At 40.7% G+C, this 21,400-nt stretch overlaps 1 protein-coding gene across 1 annotated transcript in view; it reads right to left on the bottom strand.

The window, feature by feature from the left end:
* MYOF (myoferlin) overlaps positions 1-21,400 on the bottom strand; it is a 155,550-nt gene that overhangs the window by 65,989 nt on the left and 68,161 nt on the right. Inside the window, 6 exon segments of the mRNA XM_030865110.2 lie at positions 767-891; positions 2,100-2,277; positions 15,465-15,581; positions 16,675-16,799; positions 18,861-18,899; positions 21,021-21,103. Of these exon segments, the coding sequence (XP_030720970.2) occupies positions 767-891; positions 2,100-2,277; positions 15,465-15,581; positions 16,675-16,799; positions 18,861-18,899; positions 21,021-21,103 (667 nt within the window).

Raw genomic sequence — 21,400 nt, 5'->3', positions numbered from 1 at the left:
AAATATCCCAACCACGTTCTTCTTCTCATCAATGTCAACTAGAAGGATAATCAAAGATATCACATCTATGCAAGTTCCCACCAGAGGGAACCCCCCCCAACCTCCAAACAAGGAAGTCCACTGAGCCCACTTCTTCCCACAGTAGAGATTCTTACTGCTTTGATAGCAAAGCTCTAAGGGTTGCATGTTTCTACTGTAATGAACCACTCTCCACACCATACTTCACATACAAATTGTGGCAGAAACTGTGAGTTGTCCCCCTACTTCAACATCCATCCTCTCTTTTCCACAGTGAGACAACTTGCACCTGGACATATGCCTGCCCAGGCATAAGACTGTATTTCCCAACTCCCTTGTAGTAAGAGGCGGTTGTATGACTGGATTCTGGCCAGTGGAAAATGAGTAGAAATCAAGCCTGTGACGTCTGAGTGTTTCCCTTGAAGGAAAAGGCCTGTGTCATCTTCTCCCCCTCTTTTCCCCTTCCTTCAGGCTGAAGGGTCGGGGTAGTGGTGAGCTGCCTCTCCCATGCAGACTATGACAACTCCTTAGCGATAGCAGAGCAACAAGGGGGAAAAAGCCTGGGTGCCTAACACCACTGAACTTCCATACCAGCCTTGGATTACCTACCTCAACTGTTATTAAAGAAATAGCTTTCATCTTGCTTACCATTATTGAGGTCTTGTGGTACAGTGGCCTAACCTGCATTCTAAGTAACACATAATTCACTCTGTTCGATGAAAAGGAAAGGCAGAAAAGATAAACTCACCAGCCGTTCTGCCATGACTAGTAGCATGTTCACTGCATCCAGGCGATGACTAATATCCTCCCAGTATGAAGTCAGTGTGACAACTGGCTTTGTGTGGGCCCAAGGCAAGTAATAATAGTAGTTCCCTGGTGTAGAACATTGAGGGTCAGTGAACACTGGACACTTAAAATCAACAACACGTTTACTGAAAAGATGTGCAAACCGGACTGCTTGGGTAATCATAGGCCTGGGGGGGTGTGGTTTGGGGTGGTCTGGTTCTTTCATTTTATTTAATTAAGCAACTGAGGAATAAATAGAAAGTTCTTATTCATTTAGCCTGCTTTGAAAATCTCTACAAGACCCTAGTGAACCTAGTACAATGATCTCAGGATCTTTTGGTAATTCAGGACCATGTGTCTGAGCATCACTGATAATTACATAACACAGCAGAAAAAAATAGAGCATAGGAGATTAGACTATACATGTTGTCCCTGAAAACTGTTATTCTAAATAAATATTTTTGTTGGAAGTGGGACAAGAAAAAAGAATTTTCTAGTTTTTTAAAAGCCTTAGCTAGATACATGGAATTTGATATTACTAAGAGCCTTACAGTAATTAAGAATTATTAGCCAACATTTTCTAGCACATTTTATATTTTAACACTACTTGTACAAAAATTAGGTAAAAACTATGGTGACAACCGTTGGGGCATTTGATCAGAATTTCTCTCTCTCTTCTCTATACTCTCCAACCATTTGTCGATACCTTTATAAGGGCACTCTCATACTCTGCCTTCTATTATGATTTATTTTATACACTACAATGTAAGCTCCTTAAAAGCAGGGACTGTTTCTCATTTATCTTTGTTCAAATACAGCTATTTAATCCTCATGGCAACTCTGGAGAAGATGAAGAAACTGAGGGTTAGAATGAAGTGATATGGCTACGGTCATAGTGCTGGGAAGTAATGGAGCCAAGACCAGAAGCTTGATTTTCCATCCACTCCAACTACTCAATCTAAGTGATTTGGGGCCTGGCAGGGCAGAAGCTGCTTGGGGGAAGGCTCAGTGTTCAGCTAGTTGCCCTCTTGTGACTTTACAAACACAGCAAGTGTTAAAGTTGGGCATGGGAGGGGGCATTGGAGTACAGCCAAGGGTCTGCAGCTTCTAGGGTCTGACCATTCTTGAAGGTGCCTGAACTCCAGCCACCTCTCCTCCCCATTCAGCCTTTCCCGTTCCACTAAGCATATGCTGGGGATAATGGCTGCCAGAGGGAGAATACACTGCATGCTTCTCATCCTGTGGTGTACCCGCTGTAAATGTGTACAGGAGAGAACGGCCAGTGTCAGTCTTACCATCAAACACGGCACGGCTGTATTGAGTGCTTGATGCCAAAGGCTTACAGGTCGTGTCAAACTTGTTGCCATAGTTCCCAATGCTGACTTCAAACTGAATGGCCTCGCCAACGTCTTGCAACATGGTGGCCGAATGGAACACAGCAGACAGGCTGTACTTCCGCCTTCGCTGATATTTCTACAAAGTATGAGCAGACATAAGGCTCAGAGAAACTCCTTTTGCTCTTGTTTACATGTGGAATTCTAGTAGTTGTAATTCTAACCGTAATAATTAGTGTTGAGTTAAATGCCAGTGGAGAATGTTCTTGGATCTAGCAGTTCCCCCTGTACTCAAACAAGTGGGCAAAGACAGAAGTACCAGGATGTTCATTGCAGAGTTGATTGAAATAGAGAAAAAAATGAAAACAATACAAATGTTTAACAACAGGCCACTGGTTAAGCAAATTATTTTACATCCATAAAACGGAATGAAAGTTCATAAAAAGGCTTAGGTAGATTCATATGTACAAACATGGAAAAAAGGTATATTTGTAACTGAACCCATTAAATATATATTTTAATACTGGCATATGCACAAAGAAAGTCTGGAAGAATATAAATCAAATTGTTAACAGAAGTTATGTTGGGGAAGGTAGAGAGATTATGGCTAACTTTACTGTCTAACTTATACATTTCTAGCAGTTTGAATTGTTTTAAGTATTAATTTTCTAATCAGAAACAATTAAGACTTTTAGGACTTCCCTGGTGGTGCAGTGGTTAAGAACCCGCCTGCCAGTGTAGGGGACACGGGTTCGAGCCCTGGTCAGAGAAGATCCCATATGCCGTGGAGCAACTAAGCCTGAGTGCCACAACTACTGAGCCTGCACTCTAGAGCCTGTGAGCCACAACTACCGAGCCCACGCGCCACAACTACTGAAGCCCATGCGCCTAGAGCCCGTGCTCCGCAACAAGAGAAGCCACCACAAAGAGAAGCCCGTGCACCGCAACGAAGAGTAGCCCCTGCTTGCCACAACTAGCGAAGAGCCCACGCGCAGCAACGAAGACCCAACGCAGCCAAAAATAAATAAATTTATTAAGGAAAAAAATGACTTTTACTGTCAGAGTCTCTTCAGCAAGTGGTGTTGGGAAAGCTGGACAGCCACATGTAAATCAATGAAGTTAGAACACATCCTCACACCATACACAAAAATAAACTCAAAATGGCTTAAAGACTTAAATATAAGAAATGACACCATAACACTTCTAGAAAAGAACATATGCAAAACATCCTCTGACATAAATCCTAGCAACATTTTCTTAGGTCAGTCTCCCAAGGCAATAGAAATAAAAGCAAAAATAAACAAATGAGAACTAATTAAACTTACAAGCTTACAGCAAAGGAAACCATAAACAAAACAAAAAGACAACCTATAGACTGGGAGAAAATATCTGCAAGCAATGCAACTGACAAGGGCTTAATTTCCAAACTATACAAACAGTTCATACAACTCAATAACAAAAAAAAAGCGAACAACCCAATCAAAAAATGGGCAGAAGACCTAAATAGACATTTCTCCAAAGAAGACATACAGATGGCCAATAGGCACATGAAAAGATGCTCAAATTGCTAATTATCAGAGAAATGCAAATCAAAACTACCATGACATATCACCTCACACTGGTCAAAACGGCTATCATTAAAAACTCTACAAATAGTAAATGCCAAAGAGGGTATAGAGAAAAGGGAACCCTCCTACACTGTTGGAGGGAATGTAAATTGGTACGCCCATTATGGAAAACAGTATGGAGATTCCTCAAAAAACTAAAAAAAAGAGTTGCCATATGATCCAGCAATCCCACTCTGTCATATATCCGGAGAAAACTCTAATTCAAAACGATACACGCACACCAATGTTCACAGCAGCACCGTTTACAACAGCCAAGACATGAGCAAACTAAGTGTCCGTCAACGGATGGATGGATAAAGATGTGGTACATATATACACCATAGCCATAAAATACTACTACTCAGCCATAAAAAAGAATGAAATAACGCCATTTGCAGCAACATGGATGCAACTAGAGATTAGCATACTAAGTGAAGCAAGTCAAAAAGAGAAAGACAAATATCATATAACACTTATATGTGGCATCTAAAATATGATACAAATGAACTTATTTACAAAGCAGAAACAGACTCACAGACATAGAAAACAAACTTATGGTTACCAAAGGGGAAAGGGGAGGGGGGATAAGTTAGGAGTTTAAGATAAGCATATACAAACTACTATATACAAAATAGATAAACAACAAGGTCCTACTGTATAGCACAGGGAACTATATTCAATATCCTATAATAAACCATAATGGAAAAGAATAAGAAAAAAATATGTATATGTATAACTGAATCACTTTGCTGTTCACCAGAAACTAACACAACACTGTAAATGAACTATATTTCAATTGGAAAAAGAAAAAAAAGACTTTTACTGTCAGATTTAAAAATAAATGAAATTAGGTACACTTATTTTTCTGAAATAGAGATCAAACATTGTTCCTTTCTTTTTAAAATTTATTTTGTATTTTTAAATTTTTTTATTGACGTATAATTAACTTACAATATTTTAGTAGTTTCCAGTGTACAACCTAGTGATTTGATATTTTTATACCTTACAAAATGATCTAATTACCATAAAGTTATTACAATATTATTGACTGTATTCCCTATGCTGTCCATTACATCCCTGTGACATTTATTTTATAACTGGAAATTTGTAGCTCTTAATCTCCTTCACCTTTTCACCCATCCCCCCACACCCCTCCCCTCTGGCAACCACCAGTTTGTTCTCTGTATCTGTGAGTCTGTTTCTGTTTTGTTATGTTTGTTCACTTGTTTTGTTTTTTAGATTCTACATGTAAGTGGAAGTGCTCTTTTTATAGAGTACAGCCAGAAGGAAGACAAGGAGATTGTTTGACTGGCTGCAGCTTAAGTGGTGGCATTATTTGGGAAAGTTCACTTGGCTATTTGTGATTTGTTGTCCTTTGCTTTTGATTTCTTAATCTTGAGATATTGCCAGGCCTAGGTTTTGGTTGCTTACGTAGGCTGCCAAGACTTTAGAGCCACCACCATCTAATGGTCTCCTTGTTTAATTAACAGTGTGTATACACTACATTTTTGTTCATCCATTCAAAAAATCAGTGGATTCATGGTTGCTTCCACATTTTGGCTACTGTGAATGGTGCTGCTATGATCGTGACTGTACAGATATCCATTTGAGTCCCTGCTTTAAATTCTTTTGGGTATATACCCAGCAGTGAATTGCTGGATCATATGGTAGTTCTATTTTAAACTTCCTGAGGACCATTTTAAGAACATCTGACAGTGACTGCAGTTTGCTGTCTTAAAGCAGCGGTCCCCAACCTTTTTGGTACCAGGGATCGGTTTTGTGGAAGACAGTTTTTCCACGGACGGGGCGGGAGGGGGACACGGATGGTTCAGGTGGTAATGTGAGCAATGGGGAGCAGCAGATGAAGCTTTGCTCACCTGCCGCTCACCTCCTGCTGTGCGGCCCGGTACTGGTCCGTGGCCCGGGGGTTGGGGACCCCTGTCTCAAAGAACCTTGGGGAGAGAGATCAAGATGGTGGAGGAGTAGGACATGAAGCTCACTGCCTCCCACAAATGCATCAGAAATACATCTACATATGGAACAATTTTAACAGAATATCTACTGAATGCTGGCAGAAGACCTTAGACCTCTGAAAGGGCAAGAAAATCTCCATGTAACCAGGTAGGACCAAAAAAAAAAAGAAAAAAAATGAAAGTGAGAAAGGAATTGGGATGGGACCTGCACCCTTGGCAGGGAGCTGTGAAAGAGGCAATGTTCCTGCACCCTGGGAAGTCCCCTCACCAGTGAAGAGATCAGCTGGGACAGAGGAGGAGCTTTGGAGCCTCAGAGGGGAATGCAGCAACTGGTTTGCAGCAGCTAGAATGGAGAGATACCTGCACAGGCAGTCAGTGCCATCACTCTGCACTCCCTAGCCTAAGATCCCTAAAACAGAGATTAAAATAACAATAGAAAAAAATCAATAAAACCAAGAGCTGATTCTTTGAAAGGGTAAACAAGATTGATACACCTCCAGCCAGGCTCACCAAGAAGAAAAGAGAGAGAACTCAAAATAAGAAATGGAAAAGGAGACATAACAACCAATACTGCAGAAATACAAAAAACCGTAAGGGAATACTATGAACAATTATATGCCAACAAATTCAACAACCCAGAAGAAATGGACAAGTTTCTAGAAACATACAGCCCACCAAAACTGTATCAAGAAGAAATAGATAATTTGAACAGATCACTAGAGGTGAAATAGAATCTGTAATTTAAAAATAACTCCCTACGAAGTGTGAAGTCCCTGTGAAGTCCAAGAGGGCTTCACAGGTGAATTCTACCAAACATACAAAGAAGAACTTATACCAATCCTTCTCAAACTCTTCCAAAAAACTGAAGAGGAGAGGATACCCCCAAAGACATTCTATGAAGCCAACACCACCCTGACACCAAAACCAGACAAAGATACCACCAAAAAAGAAAATTACAGGCCAATATCTTTGATGCATATAGATGCAAAAATTCTCAACAATGTATTAGCAAACCAAATCCAACAACACATAAAAAAGATCAAACACCACAACCAAGTGGGATTCATCCCAAGTTCACATGGATGGTTCAACATATGCAAATCAATCAATGTGATATACCACATAAACAAAAGAAAAGACAAAAACCACATGATCATCTCAATAGATGCAGAAAAAGCATTTGACAAAATTCAACATCCATTCACGACAAAAAAAACTCTTGCCAAAGTGGGTATAGAGGGAACATATCTCACCATAATAAAAGCTATTTATGACAAACCCACAGCCAATATAATACTCAACAGTGAAATGCTGAAAGCCTTCCCACTAAAATCTGGAACAAGACAAGGATGCCCACTCTCACCTCTTCTATTCAACATAGTATTTGAAGTCCTAGCCATAGCAATCAGATAAGAAAAAGAAATAAAAGGTATCCAAATTGGAAGGGAAGAGGTAAAATTGTTATTATATGCAGATGACATTATTCTATATATAGACAACCCTAAGGACTCCACACAAAAACTAACAGAACTGACAAACAAATTCAGCAAGGTAGCAGGATATAAGATTAACATACAGAAATCGGTTGCATTTTTTTACACTGATAATGACATCTCAGAAAGGGAATGTAAAAAACAATACTTTTCAAAATCGCACCCCCCAAAATAAAATGCTTAAGAATAAACCTGACCAAGGAGATGAAAGACTTATATGCTGAGAACTATTAAACATTAATAGGGACTTCCCTGGTGGTGCAGTGGTTAAGAATCCACCTGCCAACTCAGGGGACATGGGTTCAAGCCCGGGTCCAGGAAGATCTCACATGCCGCGGAACAATTAAGCCCGTGTGCCACAACTACTGAGCCTGCACTCTAGAGCCTGTGAGCCACAGCTACTGAGCACACATGCCACAACTACTGAAGCCCACACTCCTAGAGCCTGTGCTCCACAACAAGAGAAGCCACCGCAATGAGAAGCTCGTGCACCGCACGAAGAGTAGCCCCTGCTTGTTGCAACTAGAGAAAGCCCGCATGCATCAACGAAGACCCAACACAGCCAAAAATAAATAAAAAATAATTTATTTTAAAAAACCCAACATTAATAAAGGAAATTGAAGATGATGCAAAGAAATGGAAAGATATCCCATGCTGTTGGGTTGGAAGAATTAATATTGTTAAAATGTCCATACTATGCAAAGCAACCTACAGATTTAACGCAATCCCTATCAAATTACCCAGGACACTTTTCACAGAACTAGAATAATCATAAAATTTATATGGAACCATAGAAGACTCAGAATTGCCAAAGCAATCCTGAAGAAAAAGAACAAAGCAGGAGGCATAACCCTCCCAGACTTCAGACAATACTACAAAGCTACAGTAATCAAAACAGCATGGTATTGGCACAAAAACAGACATGGATCAATGGAACAGAATAGAGAGCCCAGAAATAAACTCACATACCTTTGGTCAATTAATCTTTGACACAGGAGGCAAGAATATACAATGGGAAGAAGTCTCTTCATCAAGTGGTGTTGGGAAAGTTGGACGGCCGCATGTAAATCGATGAAGTTAGAACACACCCTCTCACCATACACAAAAATAAACTCAAAATAGTTTAAAGATTTAAATATAAGACATGACACCATAAAACTCCTAGAAGAGCTCCTAGGGAACTCCCTGGAATCCCAGAGGTTAGTACTCCACGCTTCCATTGCAAGGGGCATGGGTTTGATCCCTGGTCAGGGAACTAAGATCCTGCAAGCCACACAGCATGGGCAAAAGAAAAAGAGCAGATCCTAGACAAAACATTCTCTGACATAAATCATACCAATGTTTTCTTAGGTCAGTCTCCCAAGGCAATAGAAATAAAAATGAAAATAAACAAATGGGACCTAATCAAAGCTTTACTAGCTTTTGCACACCAAAGGAAACCATAAAAAAAAAAAGAAAAAAAGAAAGAAAGAAAAAAGAAAAGACAACCTACAGAATGGGAGAAAAATATCTGTAAATGATGCAATTGACAAGGGCCTAATTTACAAAATATACAAACAGCTCATACAACTCAACAAAAAAGCAAACAACCCAATCAAAAAATGGGCAGAAGACCCAAATAGACATTTCCAAAGAAGAAATACAAATGGCCAATAGGCACATGAAAAGATGCTCAAATTTGCTAATTATCAGAGAAATGCAAATCAAAACTACAATGAAGTACCACCTCACACTGGTCAGAATGGCCATCATTAAAAACTCTACAAATAGGGCTTCCCTGGTGGCACAGTGGTTGAGAATCCGCCTGCCGATGAAGGGGACACGGGTTCGTGCCCCGGTCCGGGAAGATCCCACATGCCGCGGAGCGGATAGGCCCGTGAGCCATGGCCACTGAGCCTGCGCGTCCGGAGCCTGTGCTCCGCAACAGGAGAGGCCAAAGCAGTGAGAGGCCCGCGTACCGCAAAAAAAAAAAAAAAAAAAAAACTCTACAAATAATAAATGCTGGAGAGGATGTGGAGAAAAGGGAACCCTCCTACACTGTTGGTGAGAAAGTAAGTTGGTAGAGGCACTATGGAAAACAGTATAGAGGTTCCTCAGAAAACTAAAAATAGAATTGCCATATGATCCAGCAATCCCACTGCTGGGCATATATTCAGACAAAACTCTAATCCAAAAAGACACATGCTCCCCTATGTTCATAGCAGCACTAATCACAATAGCCAAGACATGGAAACAACCTAAATGTCCATCAACAAATGAATGGATAAAGAAGATGTGGTACATATATACAAAGGAATACTACTCAGCCATAAAAAAGAACGAAATAATGCCATTTGCAACAACATGGATGCAACTAGAGATTATCATACTAAGTGAAGTCAGAAAAAGAAAGACAAATACGATATGATATCACTTATATGCGGAATGTAAAATATGACACAAATGAACCTATCTACGAAACAGAAACAGACTCATGGACATAGAGAACAGACGTGGTTGCCAAGGGGTAGGGGGTTGGGAGATGAAGGAGTGGGAGATTGGGTTTAGCAGATATAAACTATTATATATGGAATGGATAAATGACATAAATATATGTCCTACTGTATAGCACAGAGAACTATATTCAGTATCCTATGATAAACCATAATGGAAAAGAATATTAAAATGAATATATATATACATAACTGAATCACTTTGCTGTACAGCAAAAATTAACACAACACTGTAAATCAACTATACTTCAATAAAAAAAAATACCTTGGGATATCCCACTATTACAAAATCTCCATTTTAGTTAAAGAAATTTTTGACATAGTACAATTGAAACCTCCCATAGGATTTCATTAGAAACACCTAAGTGTCAATCTTTTTTTGAAAGACTTTCTAAAATACTGATTTGCAACCTTAGCTGCAAATTGGATCACCCAAAGAGCTTTTATATATATATATATATTTATATATATTTATATTTATATCTGGGCCCCATCTTCCGGAGATTCTGCCCGGGCATTTCAATTTGAAAAACTTCCCTACCTTAGTCTGCTGTCACTTTGGTAGAGAGGGGCTTGAGGGACTTTTGTCACTTGTCAGGAGTCCCCTTAACTACCCACAACTAAGCCCCCTGAACTATCCATGGTTCAGAAATGCTGTGGAAATTTGAGGTTTGGTTTAAATTACTGCATGAAAATTACAAAGTAGGAAGTTATTTGTATTAATCAGACCTTATATATACAGCGTAACTTCTTTGTAAACCATCTAGGATGATATCAGAGAAGGGAAGGAGCAAAAATATGAAACGTAATTTGGGGCCTAAGTCAGGGCCCAGAAAATACGAACAGTATTTAAGCCAGAGCTGCCTGTTACTGCAGAAAAGAACGAAGGCACGTCAAGAGGTGCTGCAGAAAGGCGGGGATACCGCCTCTGGCCAGGCTGGCTCTGCCCTGCACACCTCCACACGGCCAGGGTTCCATTAGATCTCCCTGGATTTCCCCACGCAGAACTCACAGTCACCCGCAGAAGCCCTGACAGGACCCTCACCCTGGAGGGTCTGAGCTCTAAGATAATAAGTGGTGTTTCTGGCCAGGACAACTCCTAACAGAGTGGGCTCACACTGTGGGCAAGCCACCCAAGATGGAGCAGCTCCCTGGACCACTTTGTAGGTCAAAATCCATGGGGCGCCCCTACCATCTGCTCACCTGCCCCAGAGCCCCATGAGCCTGGCGTAACAGTGAAGCTGAGAATTCTGCCCTTCCCCAGCCCTTTCCTACTTCCCCTGTGCCCTCAAGCACAAAGAGGTGGCGAGAAGTAACTTAGCAACACTGTTTAGAGCACTCTGCAGCCTCAGCTCCCACCCCCCACCCCCAACTTAGTAGCCTTGGGGCAAAACCGCCTACAACAGGGAAAGTTGAAGAATATAAATTATAGTCTACTGAACTATAATTCAACCCATCCACTGATGGATGTTTCTTTAACTTTGCAGGGCCTTGGGGCTCTCTTTCTGATCCTCAGTGACCAGTGCAAGGTGTAGGTGTAGGTGGTATAAGGGAGAGTTTCAGAAGTATCGATAAATTTGGGGAAGGGGTGAGTTTTGTCAAGCAGAATACTGATAAGAGGTAGCAAGTAAAAGCTTATAAAAGTGGCCGTGGGCCCAGGAGGCAGGGACATTAAGGGTCAATGACAAGGAAACTGTGCCAAGGAAAACTGCCCAACTTGCCACCTTTGGTCTAAAGGAGCTGATGGATGAATCTCAATGTGTTGTTTCAAGCAATATTTATTGACACTTAACGTGGGCCAGACCAATGGGAGCTCTAAGCCTGGGGTTGCAACAGCTGATCTTCTTCTACCTGCCTGATTCCTTAGCAAAGCACCCAGGCTGAACCCTGCTGTATCTCTCACGGGGTCTCTTAACCAAGCCCATCTGGAGCACCAGGTTGACTTCTGCTCTAGGGACATGGGGGAGCTTTGGGCTCTTTGGCAACTGAGTAGGAAAAACTCACTCTTCCTCCTGTGTGTCTCCTTTACTCTCACACTACGATCACACTGTCAATACTTCTGATGCCAGATGTGGGGAGGATATTCCCACACTGAGCAATTCTGCCACACCAGCTAGGTATCCTACAATTTAACTCAATGTTGACACTGTCCACCTGGAGATAATATCAGATCCCACAGGTTAAGGGCTCAGTCCCACAAAACTGCCCTACCCACTTCACCTGCCCTTTTGACCCATTAGCCATAAATTGGAGGTTCCCACAATCCCCTCTTCAGGTTAGATTAATTTGCTAGAGCAGCTCATAAAACTCAGGAAAACAGTTTACTTACTGTTTATGGGTTAATATAAAAGGATATGATAAAGGATGCAGATGAACATCCAGATGGAAGAGATGCATAGGGCAAGGTTTGTGGGAAGAGGCGCAGAGCTTCCATGCTCTCTCCACACACACCACTCTCCCAGTACTTCCATGAGTTCACCAACCCGGAAGCTCCCTGAAACCCATACCTTGGGGATTCTATGAGGCTTTTATCATGTAGGCATGATCAACCATTAACCCAATTTCCAGCCCCTCTCTGAAGAACAATGCGGGGTTGGGCTGAAAGTTCCAGCTTCTAACCACGGCTTGGTGACCTGCCCCCATCCTGGAGTCCACCAAGTTACCTCATTAGAACAAAAGACTTTCTTATCACCCAGGAAAGCTAAGGGACTTAGGAGCTCTGTGTCAGGAACCAGGGTCAAAGACCAAATATTAGAACAAAAGATGCTCATAAGTGCTCTTATCACTTAGGAAATTACAGGGGTTTTAGGAGCTCTGTGCCAGGAACCAGAGACAGAAATATATATTCTATTATTTCACAAGGACCAAGTTGTCCTTTTGTCGAAGCCTCTTCAACTTTACCAGAAAGTTTCATTACTTGCATATGACCGGGTCACGGGATCTTTTTAAGTTGGGCAAGGGTCATGATCACCTTCTAGACTGGCCACTCTCACGAAATCCTCTCAGCAGCTGCACAAATCCGCTCATCTCACTCTCTTCCTGGACTCCTGGTTGCTTGAACTGTGGGTTTACCCTCGGCATCTCAGCTCCTTTCCTGCTTTTTAATTTTGTTGGGGTTTTGGTTTATATAATTCATTTCTGTTTTTATTACATTTGTGACACAAACCATTCTGGGTTTAATTATTTGGAGCAAAGAAAACTAATTCAGTTTTGTATTTCAGTTTTAAAAAGCTATTCTTTCATATTGTTGACATATACCGTGGGCAGTAAATATCATTGGTTCTTTGTTTCTGTATTTTGCTTTTATTTTAATTAACTTTACGACATAAGCTTCTTTACCTGTATGTGTTTAATTATTTGGAGTAAAGAAAACTAATTTGGTTTTGCATTCTAGTAGCTAAAGAGCTTTTCCTTTACACTTTGCTGGGCTTCTTCCTTTCCCTTCCCCTTCTCCACTCTATTATTAATGTTTAGAGCAAAGAGAAGGGTCGTGGACTTAAATTGTGTTCTGGTGATGGAACAAGGAGGCAATGCGATTGCTGAGAAACCACAACATTTCTGCCTAACCGCAATTCCAACTGAATCTTCAAGAGCCATCGGTAACTACTCAAGGCCAGAACGACCCATGCGTTTCCATGGAGGCCTTTGGGTGGTTTCTAGCCCTTCTCTGGCATGATCCTGGCAGTAAATAGTACATAAGCTACTCCACCTCTCCCCCTACCTGCTCCTCTTTTCCCTTTTTCTTAACTTGTCCTTAAGATCTATTATGATTCCTGGACTTCAGAGGTGATGGTGCTGCGGAGTGGATAGACTCAGGCCAGGACCCTGCTGACCGGACGAACCTGTTGCTTTTGACTCAGTGTCTCTTTAACAAGTAAAAAACAAACCAATATTCATTTACACTACATGATCCCACAACATGAACCCTTCTTGGAATGCAGGGTAAGTAAGGGGAGGGCAGCAGCCTGAGGAAGCCTTTTGGGCAGGGGAGAGGGGTAGGATGGGGTGGGGGAACCTGCAAGGAGAGGCCATAGGCAGGGGGGCATCAGTTAGCTGGCAAACAATTCAGATTTCTGGAACATGTAAGGACCAACCCAGGATTCTTAGAAATAGCTGGAGAAGAGGTGGTATGTATGTGTCTATATATAAAATAAGGGAGTATTATTCAGCCACAAGAAAGAAGGAAATCCTCTATTTGCCCGACAACACGGATGGACCTGGAGGGCATTATGCTAAGTGAGATAAGTCAGACTGAGAAAGATAAATACTGTGTTATATCACATACATGTGGAATCTAAAAAAGCTGAATTCATAGAAGCAGAAAGTAGAATGGTCATTACTAGGGGTTGGGGGAATTGAGGAGATGCTGGTCAAAGGGTACAGACTTGCAGTTAGAAGATGAGTAAGTTCTGGAAATCTAATGCACATCACTGTGGTCACAGTCCATAATACTGTATCATATATCAATACTTTAAAGTTGCTAAGAGACTAGATCTTAAAAGTTCTCACCACGCAACGTGATAGTTCTGTGACATGACAGAAGTGTTAGCTAACAGTAGGGTGGTACTCATACTGCAATATATAAATGCACCAGATCCACACACTGTACACCTTAAATTTACACAATGTTATATGTCACATGTCAATTTTTTTTAAAGTTCAAAAGTAAAATAAACTAGCATGATTTATCAAAAAGAAAAAACAGTCATAATAATGGTATAGGATGTGCCAGAAACAATTCAGTGAGCAGCAGAGACGAGGTTAATTTAATACCAGGCTATCCATCACACACAACACACGCTAACGAATCTACTGCAGATGTCAATTAACTGACAAGGGAAAAAATTAAGCACTTAACTGTTTCATGATAAGAATATTCTTTTTTTTGTATTTATTGCCTTGAATTAATTACACTGACATTTGAATTTACTAGGAAAACACTACATCTGTGGCTCTTTGCCATAAGAATCATGGATGTTATGCATAAGTTGTCTCCATAGTGGGGAAAGAGCTGATTTTAAAAAAAGAAAAAGAAACAAGGACCCACTGTATAGCACAGGGAACTATACTCAGTATTTTGTAATAACCTATGAGGGAAAAGAATCCAAAAAAGAATATATATATATGTATGTGTATGTATATATATATAACTGAATAACTGTGCTGTACACCTGAAAACTAGCATGACATTGTAAATCAACCATACTTCAATAAAAATTTAAAAAAATAAATAAAGAACAAGAAATTGTTGGTAAGGTGAACTCGGAAGACTTCCTGTCTTCGAGGAGGAGTGGCGTCTCAGAGCTGCTGTAACGTGGGCATTAATATAAACACGTCCTCACATGCTGGGAAGCCTGAGACAAGGCAATTACTTCTGAAAATGGAAGTGACTAGTGGTGGTTGCTATATCATTTGGAATGGCTCTTGTGGCCTCCTCCCCACGACACACCCAAGCCCAGTTAGCAAACAGGCCATTCAATTTGGGGGTATCACTGCTCTTGCTGGTTTTCAGTAGGGTAGTAACATCTCAAAGATAAAGCAAGTCTCATCACCCCCATAGGCCTGTGGTAGATAGACCAAGAGGGTGTGGAGTGGCACTTGCTATGACTCCCGTCTCTCCACCTCTGCCACAGCCGACCCTTCAGTCCTTCGATGCCCCCTTCAGGCCTGCTGGCTCAGGCAGGCCAGCACTAACCATCCCACCTCCAACCCTCTGTAACACCCTTTCCATACCACACACAGTCCACACTCCAACATTTACCTCAACAACCAGCAGGTCATCATTTGAAATGGGCTCAAGCTTTTTATCTGGGGGTGTCTTTTCAAGTAAAGTGCTTAATTCAACCAAGATTCTGCCTCTGTAGGCTACTCCTTCCCCCTGAAAGGCAACAGCACAGGATTATTCTTCTAGGCACGAACAACAGTGAAAAGATCTGTCCCTCTATTTGGGCTCATCCAGCTACAACTTTAAGTTTCTCCTTCCCAAAATGAATCAGTCAGCGACTCTCTCAGCTGGTCTTTGGTATCTGAAAGAAGAGCCAACGACTTCAGGAAGGATCCCAAAGAGAGCCGGGGCCGAAAGGGATCTTAGTCACGGCTGGTGTCAGGGGCTTTCGAGTCATGCTCGGATCCACAAAGGGTTCCCAGATGCTGGGGTGGGAGTGGAAGGGGCTCGAAGTCTCCCTCACCCAACTTCAGCTCTGCATTTATCTGCATTAACTTTGCTCCTTTCCTCAGAAAAGGGAGGTTGCCATGTTGGCAACCAGGGCAAGTCTCAGAGTAGCCAGGAAATAAAAGAGGAAGATGTTCTGGGTGCGGCTGAGTGCATTAATTGTGGCTACTCCTCCCAATATACCAAGCAGTGTTGGCAACAGAACACTCTGGAGAGGAAGTGAAAGCTTCCACCTCCACCCCCACCCCCACCCCCACCCCCACCCCCAGGGCTTTCTCTCTACCCTCGCTCTTTTCGTGGGCTTTGGGAGCTAACTAACTGACAGTACTTGGGCTTCTAATGTGGTGGAACGACCACTTCCCATCCCTGGGCCTCCATGTCCTTGTCTATAAAATGAAGAGGTTGGATCGGATCAGGGATAGCAATGTCAAGCATGTCACCTCCAGTCTTTTGGCAAATTCCTAGAACATGGCATTGAATGGAATTCTGAGGTAGCACATTTGCTTTTTGGAAAGAGCCAACATTGATTACCGACATCTGCCTTAAGTCTAGGCTGGGGGAATGGCCATGCTATGCATCTGCAATTGCCACATTAGATGATCTCCAGGATCCTTTCCTATTCTTGCATTCTAGGACTTGAGGGGCATGAGACTTCCATCCTTCAACACTTGATCAGTCATCTGGTGGGTCTCTGGGGGTGGGGGGGTGTCCCCTAAATGAGACTTGATTAATAACCATTAGAAGAAGGAATCGCATTAATCGGTGCTCATTAATAACAAACCTTAATTGAAGAACTAACCTTTCCAGTATTTAGCTCATCATAGGGATCTGGGAATCCCGTGTACTCTCTGGGGCTTCCATAAAGGTTCAGATAACAAGGTCCAAACGTTGGAACAAAGCCCACCTCTGTTTCTCCTGTATTTGCTGAGAGATAACATCATCATTAGTATTTTAGGCTTTTAACACTCAATCGGTTGAAATAAATATTAGTTATTAGTTAGCTGGGTGAGACTGTTTTCCTCCATTTTGTGAGTTAGTTGTATTAGTGCAAATTGTAAACACTTGTGAGAACTGCCATATTTCCCTTATCTTATTGCTATAAAACATTAAATAAAAAACATTTTCGGGGGGAGTTCAGGTAAACTTATGTTATTCTTACAAAAAGATGATGCTATTCAAATGAAAGAATAAGAAGTTGATCTTCACATTTTTTGCAAGTTTATAATTGGCACTGTAGTAAACATGTCATTGGCAACTGGGGTAACGATTATAATTGTTTTGGGAAGTCATTTAAATGATGTATATCAGATTAATTTTATTTGTTCTCCAAAAACATCATTTAGTCTCAAGTAGTTAGTATAAATCTGGCAGATGATTTTTAAAATACAAGACATTTAAAATTTTTACATATAACAATGAACTGTCTGCCTACGGTTATGACCGTATGATATTCATAAGCAATGTGAAGTCTCCATTCATGACATTCTATCTCTGATGAGGGTCCAATATGCTCTGTATTTCTGCTACCTGGTCTTAGCAAGAGCTACTCCCCAACCCAAGGAGGGGCACTGCAGGCAATGTAAGCAAATAGCGTTGTCAAAGGGAGACTGCAGGTGAAGATGGGGATGTATAATAGGAGCTGCCACCAGCCATCTGAGTGGCTCCCATATGGAGGAGGGATGGACTTGCTTCCAAAAGCAGGGGAAGGACCGCTGTTGGGAGCTACAAGGAAGCCAGCTTTGGTTCACTCAAAGTAAGGAAGATCTTTCTATGAATTAGTGGTGTCAAACAATGGGACAGACTGCACTGGGGACAGAGGAAATGTTAAGGCCAAGACTTCAGCCTATCTTTCAGGATATGGTCAAAACGATTCCTTTATGGATGAGAAGTTGACCAGATGACGTCTATGGCCCTTTTCCAGCTCTGTGCTTAAAACTAAGGAGGAAAGATAAATGTGAAGTAGCAGGTGAGCAGAATGCCGATTAATAAACAGTTGAGCAAACTATATACACGTGTAGTTTGCAATCTTTTCCACCTTTCTGAGGCTCCTTTGCATTTTGAACTTCTATTATCATTTTATATTTTAATTTTTGACCCTTAAATAGCTGCTCATCTCTGTGACTACACTATAAATTCCTTTGGTAGGTGGGGTAAGATTCAAGCATGTTTTATTCTGACTCCCTAAGCACCCAGTCCTTGTTCTGTCTTGGAGTACTACAACATAAATATTTTTTGATTGGTTAAACAAATGAATGAAGGAGTGAAGTGTGACCAAATCTGCCAAGTTTGTTACAAACCTAAGGACTACTTAATATTCACATAAAGTCTGATTATAAGATAATGAGATTGATTTTTAAAAACAAATGAGTCATTGTGCCAATAACATAAAGGCACATGATAAAACCTTAATTTTGCACAGTTTGCAAACTTTCTTACATGCAGTATCTCTTTTCCCTCTCACTACAACCTTGGGTGGTTAGCATGGCAGGGATTATCATGTTTATTTGAAAGAAAACAAATGTCTCTAAATCACAAAGTCTTCATCTATTAGGGTAACAACATCTGCCCTGACAGGGTTGTAAGGTCAAGTGTGAGAGCACTGAGCAAACTTGCAAAGAATGGCGAGTGCTGTGCAAACCCAAGGACATGTTATGATCCTGAATAGTTGGAAGATGAAGACCGTAAACAACAATAACAAAAAAGTGTTATACAATTATTTACAATGAAGCCAGGATGGTATGCATCTAGGTGAAAACACAGGCATGTAGCAAAGCCTGGTTAGCACATTTGTTTAAACTTAGCTTTGCAGGACAACCATACAATACTAATACAAAAATTGTTACTGTAGCAAAACTACTTTTAAGACAGCAAAACGTAAAAAAAAAAAAAAAAAGCTAAAAGCTAAAGGCAATCAATTGATAAGTTCTTAATAAGATAATAGTAAACAGAAAGATCTAGAAGATAGCAAAATTACAAAGCATAAACCTGTATATGATGCAGCCCCAGATCCCGAAGATGAGAAATCTACGTAGTAAAAATATGGTTCGTTAAACAAGAGAAACACGGACTTTATAAAAGAGACAGTGAAAAAGTTAATCAAATCCAATGCTAGGTAAGTGGTTTAGCAACACCAGAAAAATCCCAAATCCAGACTCAAATCACATCACCCTTTTGTAATGTACACAAATGTCACTGGTTAAAAACAAAATGGCTCAAGACTTCTGTGGCACCTGGCAGCACCATCACGCATGAAATAACCCAATCTCGTCAGCCCCAAGGCAGTGAAGCATCAGAGAAGTAGCTTCCCACCATCAAAGGACGCCTGGGGAACTTACCAACATTTCATGATTTTAATAAAACACTTACTTGTCCTGTGTCTAATTTAGTTGGGACTAAGACCAGATAATCCAAGTTAATTTAGCCTAAGGCTGTGTGAGCAAAGGTTTATAGTTTAAGGTACATTCTCTGTTTCTTCCAGGGTGGGGAGGTTGGCGGCTGCCCATTGTTATTTTGAGACCCTGTTACGGACTGTCCGCAGGGCCTGCATGAGAGAAGGCATCAGAGACAGGGGCTGACACTCTTCGTAACTATTCATCTTCACTTGTGCTGGATGTTAACCACCATGTCACTAAGAAAAATGCTTATTCCACTATTTCTTGAATAATTATTTTTAGGTAATTAATGACTTTCTGCTAAATTAAATGAATTTAAGTAATTTTTACCCTCCCTCCCATATAGTTATAGCATGATTTTAATTACTCCATTGGTTGCCTTTAACCAATAAATTTAATCTAGTCTTTAACCAATTTTTTATCTAACCAATGATTTAATCTAACCTTTATATCTGCATCCCTCACTTGATAAAAAGAGGCTAAGATCATGCCTACCCTTCCCTACCTCTCCCCTTCCTTTTTTCACTTCTAAGCTCTATCTTCTGTACTTTTACATTGTAAGAGGTGATGACATTCACGTTCTGTTTAGAGCCTTGACTACAGGTTTAACAAAAAAATTTTTTAAACAATTAATAGTGTTCACATTATAACAACACATTATATTAAGTATTGTTCTCTGCAGAGAAAAGGAGAGTTGTAATTCCATTCCTTTGTACAGGTCCAGCAGCATGGTCCCCTATGCCACTTAGCAGAGAATGTTTAGATGGAATCTCTTTCTCACCTTCTATCATTTGCTTAAAATAATGCTACACCTGACTTTATATTTGGACTATTATCTTCTTGGTTCAGCTCTTTATTTTTCTTGGAATTTCTAATGCCTTTTTTTTTTTCCTTCTTCTTGAGAGAGGAAATCTATATCTTCTTCATCAAATCTCTATGATGTTCCAGGTTCTTGGTCATACTATCTATTGCTTGGCTTACAGAATCTTTTTAAAAACATATAAAGTCCTCTCTTAAACAAGATAAGGATGAGAGGACCCTTAGGTTTCCTAAAACAAAATTCTGTCTCAAATTCTCTCACTTTACTCAATGTGTTTAATCTACTGGTATTTACAAGAATTTTATTTTGGTAACAGACAATAAGCTGCTCGTATTATTAATGTGTTAACACTAAATTTTTTCTTACCGTCTTAATTTATCTCCTTCATTCCCTATTACAATTTCAGACCATAATGCCAAGTATAGGCAATTAGTTCTCAGTATGAAAAACAACAAAAGGTATATTGGTTATCAATGCTTGTTAGCATAAAAGGCATAAAAACAAAATGCACATTATCCGGAGTGGACAGTACATGGTTCAGTGCCATTTGACCTTGTTCCTGCCAAGGAAGTCAGTAAAGAAGGGAACATTATTTTGTATTTGGGTGGACTGGTGTCAATGCCACTCTTAAAAACAAAAGGTACCCTCCGTATTGACGCTCAAAAATTTGTAAAGCAGGTACTGGGAAAGAGTTTTTGGATTGAAGCATGAAAGCAAAAATTTTTTTAACTCAGATAATTGAGAGTTACCTCAATTATTAATTACTAATCAATTGTTTTGCTGGCCACCATCAAAACATCACTGAAATGGTTCACTAGGCTCATCACATTTGGCTTCTCAGAAACCAAGTCCATTGCCAGGTGGCTACCCCAGTTCATTCCTTCTCCAGAAGTTCTCCGCCCTGTCTCGTTCCTGCTCTGCTGTGTGACTCACCTTCCACTTCCCCACCAGAGGCAGCAATTTTAGAGAGGTGCAGATATGTTGTCCCAATGACATCATTTTTGGTAATACGGTCCCTGTGTATAAAAGAACAGGTTAAGACCTCCACCTGTGAAGACGTATCTTCGTTTCAACAATAATGAGAGAGAGCTGGAAAAGACGCTAGACCTCAGAAATCTTCCTGTCCAGTTGGCCTCAAGCTTTACCGTACTTTAAAACCACTTGGAAACCACCACCACTCCCCACCCCTGCATCCCATACCACCTCTCATCTCCTTGTCTCAAATTCTCTCACTTTACTCAGTAAAGTGAGGCTTTATTGATTCTTACTTTTGAGACCATTCTGATGCAAATGGTCCCCCAAGCACCCTCTGA

This window comes from Globicephala melas, chromosome 16 (genome assembly GCF_963455315.2).
Source record: "Globicephala melas chromosome 16, mGloMel1.2, whole genome shotgun sequence".
Classification (NCBI taxonomy): domain Eukaryota; kingdom Metazoa; phylum Chordata; class Mammalia; order Artiodactyla; family Delphinidae; genus Globicephala; species Globicephala melas.
This window is presented reverse-complemented; position numbering and strand designations above follow the sequence as displayed.